At 40.6% G+C, this 11,379-nt stretch overlaps 1 protein-coding gene across 1 annotated transcript; it reads left to right on the forward strand.

Moving 5' to 3' along the window:
- The first annotated feature begins 1,294 nt into the window (after positions 1 to 1,294).
- On the forward strand, positions 1,295 to 10,170 carry LOC118214419 (GTPase IMAP family member 9-like). The gene is made up of 2 exons (XM_035394343.1): positions 1,295 to 2,150; positions 9,941 to 10,170. Exons 1-2 carry the CDS (start codon positions 1,334 to 1,336, stop codon positions 10,168 to 10,170), a joined length of 1,047 nt encoding a protein of 348 aa, XP_035250234.1. The 5' UTR covers positions 1,295 to 1,333.
- Positions 10,171 to 11,379: the final 1,209 nt, after the last annotated feature.

An 11,379-nucleotide genomic window follows, 5' to 3' on the forward strand; every position in this document is an offset into this window, starting at 1 on the left:
TTTCTGCTAAACACGTGATTTACCATAAAGACATCAGACCAGGGTAGTCTGATATGCTGGAATCCACTTGTTACATGTTTGGTTAAGAAAGCAGGTAATTTCCTCAAAGAGCTACTCTTGACTTGCATGCTAGAACAGAAGGTCTGATCAGAACTGTCCTTTTCCAGTTCTTCAACTGACAAGATATGGGTAAGACAGGAAGTAAGCAAGCAGGAGGTAAGCAAGCAGCCATTTTTCCAACCTTTGCTTCGTGTTGTGTTGTGTGTAGAAGATTGATTTCTAGACAGTTATATTAGTGTATAGATTACATATATCCATGCCTATATTTGTAAATGAAAATCTAATAAAGGTGCAATGATAATCTAAACCTGGTTTCAGATGCTAGCTGTGTAGCACACAAAGGTGTGAAAGTCTTCTTTAAATTGGGCAGTGTTATACACATTGGCCACCTGGTTACATACAATTCATTCAAAGCTTCTGCAGCCTCAGTTATAAATCCCAAATACCTCATGGATTTGGGATTCACAAACAATTTCTTGGGAAATGCTATTATTATTGAGGACTTCTGTGTATGCCTAAGCCATGTTTGTTGATATACCTAGCTGATATAGTTTTCATTTGTAATTTTGCATTTGGAATAGAGTTTTTATCGCATTCACTTCCGCATTAAGCTATGACCCGTTGCCTGTGCTATATCATTTCTGGTGGCTAAGTCGCCAGGAAACCTCAATGTATTTAGATATTTGATAGTGATATATTGGAAATGATGGTGCCTTTGTTCCATTTTTTTTTTTTTTTATTAAACCAAATTTGTATTTATACCATAGTTTTCACTCATACATACAGTATGTTAGGACTGTGAACAAGTTAGTTTGCCTACTGTATTTTTGTCATGTCAGCAACCCCTGACAAACATAACCATACTAAATAATAGTACTTTTTACTTTTGATACTTAAGTATTTTTAAAAGCAGGTAACTTTTGTACTTTGACTCGAGTAGAAATTTAAATTGAAGACTTCTACTTTTAGCGGAGTAAAATTTAACAAGGGTATCTGTACTTTTACTCAAGTACAGAATTTGCGTACTTCGTCCACCACTGGAGTTAACAGGGTGGGATACAAGGCTTGTGTGCATATGCAAAATGTCAAGTTAATTTTGATCTATAAAGAGAAAATTGCATGCAAGTGAGCATATGGATGGTTTTAGGCTATTCAGGATATTTTTGACCGTACACATTTCTTCTTTTGTGCATTCTCAAACAAAGTTTTATAAATGAGGCCCCAGGAGTATGCTCTCCTGTGTATTCTATAAATACGACATTTTCTTATTGTAATGTCATCTTTCCTAGGGTCAGCTGATCTGAGGATTGTTCTGTTGGGTAAGACAGGAGCTGGGAAGAGCAGCACAGGCAACAGCATTCTCAGAAAGAAGCTGCTCAAATCGTCATGTCGTGCAAACTCAAATACAGCTATATGTGAGGCTGCAACCAACACTGTTGATGGGAGGAAAATCACTGTGGTTGACACACCAGGGTATTTTTCTACTGAGTGCACTAATGAAGAGCTAAAACCTGCCATAGTCAAATGCCTCGTAGAGTGTGCCCCTGGACCTCACGCTTTTCTTATAGTGCTAGCTGTGGGGAGGCAAACAGCAGAGGAGAAGGTAACAGTGGAAGAAATTCTGAAAACGTTTGGGGAGGAGGCTCTGAAGTACGCTGTTGTCCTGTTTACCCACGGAGACCAGCTTGACGACGACGTGACCATCCAGCAGTTTGTGGATGAAAATGACCGCCTGAAAACACTTGTCCAAAAGTGTGGACACCGGTTTCATGTCATCGATAACAAATACTGGAAGAATCCCACTGAAGGCCCCGATGATGAGAGAAGCAACGCTGTTCAAATCAAAAAGCTTATGAACACGATTGATCAGATGGTGGAACAGAACGAAGGCAAGCACTATACTAATGAGATGCTCCAGGATATTGAAAATGCCATTGAAGAGGACATGGCAAAGGGAAATACCAGAGAAAAGGCAAAACAGAATGTAATGGATATGTTTTTAATCAAGACAGTAAGCATAACAGTAGGGTTTCTGTATGGTGCATTTGTGGGTCTTGTACCATCAGCTGCAGTTAAACTTGCTGCTGAAGGTACAGCAGAAACCAGATCACTGACAATGGGAAAGGGATTTGCAGCAACCAGACAACTGACAATGGGAAACGGATTTGCATCAAGGGCCTGTGGGTATGCGATTGCAGGGGCGATGGCAGGGGGTAGGGAAGCAAGTGAAGCACAGAATGTAAAAGAAGCCGTAGGGAGAACTAAATCTGCTGTAGGTCAGATAGTTATAGCTTATATTGGGACCAATAAAAAAGATACTGGTGAAGCTCTCGACACCAAAGGGTTAATGAAAATACCAAAGGCAGACAAAAATTAACATTTCTAATGATATATAGGATTTTATCAAATGTTGTTGATAACTTTGACTAACAATTAAAAGAAAGAATTTTTTCCAAACACACTTTGGCCAGTTCAGCTAAAACTAATCCTAAATGTCTTCCATTATTTCATTTTTCTTAAATTGAAAGCCATACATAAGGGATGTGCAGAGGAAACACTATGTGCATCTGTTCAGCCAACAAAATGATCTGTATCTATAAGTTATCACACAGGTGGTCCCAGTTGATATAATCCAGTTGTATTTGATTGTCTAAATGCACATTGTCTGTTGCTGAGCTAAAACACAAAAAAAGACATAATTAAAGTGATAATTAAAATGACTTTTTGTGTATTGTGACGTTAGATGTTCAGTGAAATTCTACGACTCTTCTTGTAATAATTCATGAGTAATAAAAATGCCATCTGATTTCATGTTTCTGTTCTGAGGTGAAAGCCCTAGGTAACATCACTTTTCTAGAGACAAATATATATATGATACAGTAATGAATATTCTCTCGCTGTTTTGATCATCCTTCAGTGGAGGCTTCTGTACACATGTCTTCAACCATTTAATAAATGTATCTGTTAACATGTTGGGAAATAAAAACATACTAGTTATTTTGGGGTTCTCAGACTGTGGGGCTTATTTAGATGATTTAGTCATCCACTCTACTTTGTGGGACTAGCACACTGGGTCAAGTTTGGACTCTTATTAAATGTTTGGCCAGTCCTAAGTTGACACTGAATCTGGCCATGTGTGAGTTCAGTCACCTACCTCAGAAAAGGTTTTTGGGCGAGGACAAGTTCGGCTGCTGGGTTCTAAAATCGAGACCATCAGTCAGTTCCCTGTCCCGACAACACAATGTGAATTATGTTGGTTCCTGGGAATGGTTGAGTACTACAGAGGTCTTTGTAAAAATTTCTCAGCCGTCACTTCTCCCTTAACTAACCTATTAGTCATAAGATCAGCTTTATGTGGTCTTCTGTCAGCTGGCTTTCGCTGGAATGAAAACTCTCCTTGTTCCCTCTTTGGTTTTGTCTGCTCCCAATTTTGCTGTACCTTTCAAAATTGATGTGAAAGCAAGTGATGCAGGTGCTGATGCAGTCCTTCTTCAAGAAGACGTTCAAGGCATAGATCATCCCGTTGTTATTTCTCTAGTAAATTTAATAAACATCAACAGGTTTAACCTACTATTGAAAAGGAGGCACTCACCCTCATCCTCGCTCTGCAGCACTTTGAACTGTACGTTGGGTGTGCTCCCGATCTGGTGGCGGTTCACACTGATGACTCCGGATGAAAAACACCAATCAAAGTCTTATGCGTTGGCGTTTGATACTCTAATAATATAATTTGCATATATGTCACATCTGTGACAATTACTGTATTTATAGTAGACATCTGCTTATCTGAACACTGATTTACTGGTTTACTTTTAAGTCAATTGAGTTTCAGAACAAACTAAACAAGCCTGGAACCTTTTAAATGACTCATGTGACGAACCGGCTCGTAGGTCCGACACATGAAATCACGCGACAACCGAGTGAAGGAATAACAAGAATTTATTACACAAAAACAAAAAGTTTGCAACAAAGAACTGGCTGGAAATGCCAAAATGTGCAGCGCAGTGAGTTGGCAAATTGACAAGCTAGCAAGCTACTATGCAGGTGAGTCAAAAAGGCAAGCTGGTGAAAATGAGAAGAGAGAGCTCCCGCTGGTAGAACTCGCAGCCTTTTTAAAAAGCATGATCCCAGCTGACCACGGTTAAGCAATCAGCGGCCTCGCCTCCCAGATGGAAGCAATTAAAGGTACTCGCTGGCTTCCACGAATGGCGTCCATAGATTACCTACTCAAATGAATATAAGTGAAAAAACACAGGGCGGGCGCCAGGCATGACACGCTCCCCCCAAAAGACGTCACCAATAGGTGGCGGCACGGCCAAATCATATTTTACACAATTCATACAATTCATTTTTTTACACAACAACAAGTTTTATTAACTGTTCCCTTCACCATCAGGCCCATCATACCGCCTCACTCATCATGTCGCCTTCTGTTCAGCACCTCCTTTAGCTCCGGCTTTCTTCCACCCTGTGGTGCCCGCCCCCACAGGATAAAGACGACAAGACACATACAGAGACACAGAGAGAAAAGACAACAGGCGGAGAGGCAAAACGAGCTATAGGCCCACTATACAGGTGCACGGCTAAGAGCATCTACAATTAGGTTTTCTTTTCCTTTAATATGTTTAACTTCTAGGTCGAAGGGTTGAAGAAATAAGGACCATCGCATTAAACGGCGATTGTGATTAACCATAGAACGTAAATATGTAAGGGGATTGTGGTCTGTATGCACCAATAACAGTCCTGGCACCGAGCCGACATACACTTCAAAGTGGCGGAGCGCTAATATGAGAGCTAAGGTTTCCTGTTCTATGACCGAGTACCGGGTTTGACAAGGGGTGAATTTTCGTGAGAAATAACCAACCAGATGCTCTACGCCCACATCGTCTGCTTGTAGCAAAGCAGCACCAGCACCTACCAGACTAGCATCCACTTGTAACACAAATGGACGATCGAAACGAGGAGCAGCAAGTACTGGCGCACTGCAAAGCAAGGCTTTTGCCGATTTAAAAGCCATTTCACATTGGTCCGTCCAGTGGAAGGAAACTTTGCCAGCAATAAGTTTGTGAGCGGAGCTACCACTGTGGAAAAATTCTCACAAAACCCCCAACAGTACTCGATCATCCCCAGGAAACGCATTAGCTCTTTTTTTGAAGACGGTACAGGGAAGTTTGTATTGCAGCAACCTTACTTGATACCGGCCAAACTTCCCCTTGCCCCACGACCTTACCCAGGTAAGTCACCATCCCTTTAGCAAATTCGCACTTTGCTAAGTTGATGGTTAACAAGGCCTGTGCCAGGCGGTCAAACAAGGCCTCCAACCTTGTCATGTGTTGTGGCCAGGTGTCGGAACATACCACCACATCATCCATATAGGCCGCACAGCCTTCCAAGCCCTGCAACACCCGATTCATTAGCCGTTGGAACGTGCTAGGCGCATTTTTTAAACCGAATGGCATTACCGAATAGGAAAATAACCCATTATGGGTAATAAAGGAGGAGATCTCCTGAGCACGCGGCGTAAGAGGCACTTGCCAAAATCCCTTGAGCAGATCTATTTTAGAGACAAATTTAGCTGACCCGACCTGATCTACACAATCTTCCATTCTTGGTAAAGGAAAACGGTTTTAGTGACAGCGTTCACTTTACGGAAGTCGCTACAAAAACGATATGTCCCGTCAGGTTTTCCTACCAAAATACAGGGAGAAGACCACTCAGAAAACGAAGGTTTAGCAATACCGTTTTTAATCATATAATCTACCTCCGCGACCAAGTACCGTTGCTTGGGTAACGGGACTCTATAAAAACGCTGTTTTATGGGAATTGCGGAGCCCACATCAATATCATGAGTTAAAGCATTCGTACCACTAGGGCCATCAGGAAATAAACAAAGGTATTTTTGAACCAGGTGGTCCAGGTCAGCACGCTGTTCATTTGGCATGTATCTAAAATAATCCTCCAAAGACTGCAGGTACTCAGAATTTTTTAACTTTCCTCCGAAAACACCTTCTGCCACAATGTCTTCCCCTTCATCACTGGTCGGGGACATATCAAGACTGGTTAAGTCACGGCCCTCTGCAATCTGGGACAACAGAACAGACTGAACCGGAAGGGCAGGCTTGGAAGACTGTGCAGGCTCAAATAATTCCACCGAATGGTAAGGTTTAAGGAGAAATATGACACAATTGTACTTTTTTCCTACGGTCAGGCGCAGAAATTAAATAATTCAAATCAGAAACACATTTTTCTACTTTATAAGGACCCACAAATTTGGCGTGAAAGGGATTATTAGGCATACGTAATAACGCCAGTACGTAATCCCCAGGGTTAAAACTGCGAAGCTTGGCCTTGCGATTAAACAAACGTTTCATTTTTGTTTGTGCCTCTCCTAGCGCCTTTTGGGCCACAGCACAGGCGTGATACAGTCGGTATCGCCACTGTAATAATTTCAAATATTTTCAGGAGGTTTTGCTGTTTTCCATTCATCGGCTAACACAGCTGTAGGACCCCAAACCTCATGTCCGAAAACCAGTTCGTTAGGACTGAACCCTAGACTTTCTTGCGCAACTTCTCTTATGGCTAACAGAAGCAAAGGAAGACCTTCTTCCCAATCTGCTCCCAATTCGGTACAATAAGAGCGCAAGAGAGATTTCAAGGTTGAGTGAAATCGCTCTAAAGTTCCCTGACTCTGTGGGTGATAAGCAGTGGAGATGTTATGTTGCACTTTTAGTTGTTTCAATGCTTGTGATCGGTCACGTTCTAAGGTCAGATTAGCTTGTATGCGGACTTCTTCAAGCCTCAGTTTCTCCAATTCAGTTTCTTTTTCTCCTTGTTTAATTTCCATTTCTCTCTTTTTCTTTCGCTCTCATTTTTAATTCTAGTTCTCTTTCTTCTTGTTTCATTTTTAATTCTAGTTTTTTCATTGCGAAATCATATTTCATTTTTTTCAACGAAGTCTGTTCCTGAACTCCTCTTTCTTTTGTGTAGATGTGAGAGTACCACCCCAAAAAACTACCAGTTGTTTTAACTCTGTATCTGAAGGTTCTTGAATAAAATTTTTAACCTTCTCACTCTCGACTTTTGTAATTTCCTGCGCCATTATGAAATTTTAACAGTTTTCACCGCTTTGAAAAAACAAACACTCTAAATGCAACACACGCCACCAGCACAAGGGGGAGAGAAACACCATTCAAGGCAAACTAGCCTTAACCGAGCGGCCCAGCTAACTAAGCTTCGCCTGTACGTGCGACTTTACGGGAGGATTTAAGCCAACCAAACAAACATTAGACACCCCTTATTGGTGTCGATGGGTCCAGCCATTCCCAAGTAGCCTAACTGCGTATTGCCGGGGGGGCTCTGTGTCACAAAGCTTGCGTTGATAGTGAGGGAATGTGCGCAGCGGAAAAGCCAGCTAGTTCTCCAAACAACTTGCCATCGTGCTATGAAATGTATTTGTAATTATGGCGGATCGAAGAAAAAAAACTGTGACAGTATTTGAAGTGCTTGAAAAAGAGGATCTCAATTATAAGCTTCATTTTCATGTTTATAGTGGAAGTTTGATCAACGGTGGGGACCTAGACAAAGTTCACTAAAAAAGGGAGTTCAGCGTTCTTCTTATTTCTTCTTATACCACATCAACCTTCTGCACGCCACTCATCCAACAGCTTTTCAGCACGACCACCTAGACTACCAAGTTTTGCTAGTAGTTCACCTAGTTGCATGTGCTCTTTTGCAAATAGCACAGATATTTTTTTCAGATGTTTACGATTTCACACAGGATAATTTCCCATTGATTAACATGTTTAGAATGTAAACAGCAAACTTGCTGATGCAAGCCACAGTCAGACGCTACCGCTGCCATAGGCACAGACCGTCTCTCTCTCTCTTTTGCAAAGCTTCCAATGGACGAGTTCTCTGGGAATAGGTAAAGCACATTCAACCCAAACTAATATTAGTTTTCAGTTATAATTCATGCCAGCTAACGCACGTATTTCAGCATTGAACATAATGTTAAATCTTTTAAGATATTGACACTTTTTAGAATTGATTATACTCAAAATGTGATTTTGAGTGAAGAAAATTTGTTTTTTGGTGTAGATTATGTGTTCAAAACATATTTTATAATAATTTTGATGCTAGCTCGTGAATTTTGTGAAATAAAAATTAGTTGCATTTTTGTGTACATATTGCATATACCATTAATAATTCTTCACATTTCCTAAATTTTGATATGAAATTCTGGTGGCACACATGTGCCCATCAAATAATGCCACAGCTCTCTGCTGTGTGTTAGCTTTATTAGAGAGTAGTACACGCAGGTGAAAAGGGAGAAAGAGTTAAGCAAAATATGCATTTTTTTCTGGTAGAATAACTAGGACACGAAGAGAGTATACATGAGGATATTACAGATCTGTCCCCATCCCTTTAATTACGTAGTTTTACCTCAGAGTTTATTTATTCCGTTTCTGTTAAGTCCACGTGATTTACCATAAAGCAACCTTCACCGCTTGTATAGAGCAAACTGATTGGCTTGCCAGCTGGCTACACTGCAGTTTAACCCTAAAACCTTCAAGGCTTAGAGAGCGCTCACTACCATATGCCATGTCACCATTCAGTCATTCCAAGGTCTTGGAGGCTGAGGTGCCACTGGCTGATTAATAGAGTAACTCTAGAACCGTCCAAAAGTCCAAAAACACGTGGGAAACAGAACCTGGGCAGGAACATATGGGTCAGGAACATGAGAAGAGGCATGAACAAACCAACCACCAACAACCAAGGATCCAGCACCTGAGTCCGGGAGACGGGAACTTAAATAGACAAGACACTGACGAGACACAGGAGGGCACCATGAACAATCAGGCCACAGAGAGGGCAGGGAAAACGAGACAACCAAAAACCAATAGTTGAACAATTGAAAACAATAATACAAATAAACATGGTACACGCGGGACACAAAACAGAAGTGCCGCCATCTGGCGGCCCAACAAGGGAAACCCAGACAGGAACACAGAACCATGACATGATTTTCCATTTGAGATGGTATTCTAGGCTCATGTACATTTATTGCTGTAGACCAAGAGTACTTCTGCAGAAGTAGGAACATGCTAATGTCTGACAGCGGACCTATAAAAAGCCCTTCAGTAATTTGTATTGATTATCTAGCGATGTGACCATGACCGATTTTGATCATGTTTCTTGAACTAGTCGAGTAGCACAGCCTGTATTGTCTGTGCATCGATTTCCCATTTTGTCAAATAAATTATAATTCATTGAAAAAAAGAGAAAAAAACCAAGAACTGCGGAGGTAGATGTACTAGCTTCCGTATTAGCAGTGATTTGAATTTGACTATATATTGATATATATGTGGATATATATGTTGATATATTGCTGATTATTGATGATTAAATAAACATGAAATATACTTTAACTATTCTCTGTTTTTTTATTTTAATTTTATTTTAACTATTTTTTATTTTTGTTCAGTGTACGTATGTGGGCTGAAATTCTATTGAACAGATGTGTTATGCAATGGGTGAAACACGTGATAAAGAACTAACGGTGATTCTAGCATAGGAAACAACTTGCATGAAATACATTTATTGCTCAAATAGCATATCAAGTGTTCTGTTTTTACATGTGCACCCACACCTGCATTCTTACCACACGTGCACTATTGCACAGATTCCATCCTGACTGTAACAGTAGCCCAGGAGTTGTCTTTAGCTGTAATTTTACATTTCATAGCGGAAATTTAGATGATTAACAAGCAAAAATGTTTGTGTCTCATACAGTGCAATGTAGCTCTGTTTATTTGATTTAAATATCAACCTTTTCTCCTAGGGTCAGTTGATCTGAGGATTATTCTTTGACCTGCCATAGTCAAATGCATTGTAGAGTGTGTTCCTGGACCTCACGCTTTTCTCATCGTGCTGCCTGTGAGGAGACACACAGAGGAGGAGAAGAAAACAGTGGAAGAGATTCTGAAAATGTTTGGGGAGGAGGCTCTGAAGTACGCTGTTGTCCTGTTTACCCACGGAGACCAGCTTGACGATGACATGACCGCCCTGCAGTTTGTGGATGAAAATGACCGCCTGAAAACGCTTGTCTAAAAGTTTGGACACCGGTTTCATGTCATCGATAACAAATACTGGAAGAATCCCACTGAAGGCCCCGATGATGAGAGAAGCAACGGTGCTCAAATCAATAAGCTTATGAACACGATTGATCAGATGGTGAGGCAGAACGGAGGGAAGCACTATACTAATGAGGTGTTCCAGGCTGTGGAACAAGCCACTGAAGAGGAAATGGCAAAGGGAAAAACAAGAGAAAAGGCAAAAGAGAACGTAATGAAAATGTTTCTAATCTTATTAGCAGGCATAACAGCAGGATCTCTGTGTGGTGCATTGCTGGGTACTGATGCAGGATCAGCTGCAATTGATATAGCATGTGATAAATCATGTGATACTGAAGCTATAGTAATAGCCGGAGCGCACACAGCAACTATGCTAGCATCAAAGGTAGGGAAGCAATTGGCACTGGGACCTGGATTTGTAGATGGAGTAAGTGCCACTGTGGGTGCGATTGCAGGGGGGATAATTGGGGCAAATGCAGTAAGTGAAGTAGAGACTGTAGGAGAAGGCGTAAAGAGAGCCATATTTGCTGTAACAGGCACAGCTGAAGGGGAAAACCACTAAAAAACCATTATTAAATCAAAATACATAATTTAATACAAGAACCGAAGGCCATAAACAAAAATTTCTAATGATATAGTGCCGTTCGTGACAATGGCTGGGATTTACTCAGACTTTGTTCTTCACTTTGATTAACAATTAAACTGAACTGTTTCCAAACACACTTTGCCTGAACTAATCCAAAATGTCATACATTATTTCATTTTCTTTCTTAAATTGAAAGCCATGTATTAGAGGTGTGCAAAGAAAACACTGTGCATCTATTCAACCAACAAAATGATCTGTACCTTTAACAGGTGGTCCCACTTGATATAGTCCAGTTGTCTAAATGGGCTGAGCCAAAACATTAAAGACATAATTAAAGTGATAATTCAAATGATCTGAGTTTTTGTGTATTGTGATGTTAGAGATTCTGTGAAATTCTGCGACTCTTGTAATAATTCACAAGTAATCAAAATGTCATTTGATGTCATGTTTCTATGGAGAGGTGCACGCCCTAGGCTACACCTCTTTTCTTGAAATACAAAACATATGATGATATACAGTAATGAAAATACTCTCATTATGTTGATCACTGGTTCGGTGGAGGCTTCTGCACACATGTATTGAACCATTTATTTAAAGCAT

This window comes from Anguilla anguilla, chromosome 15 (genome assembly GCF_013347855.1).
Source record: "Anguilla anguilla isolate fAngAng1 chromosome 15, fAngAng1.pri, whole genome shotgun sequence".
Classification (NCBI taxonomy): domain Eukaryota; kingdom Metazoa; phylum Chordata; class Actinopteri; order Anguilliformes; family Anguillidae; genus Anguilla; species Anguilla anguilla.

What these genes read in the sequence shown, in the direction of transcription:
- LOC118214419 (XM_035394343.1), top strand. Translation starts at nt 1,334, where the DNA reads ATGTCATCTTTCCTAGGGTCAGCTGATCTGAGGATTGTTCTGTTGGGT. An exon ending in AGTTAAACTTGCTGCTGAAG is followed by an intron (nt 2,151 to 9,940) that starts GTACAGCAGAAA and finishes GACCTGCCATAG; the next exon opens with TCAAATGCATTGTAGAGTGT.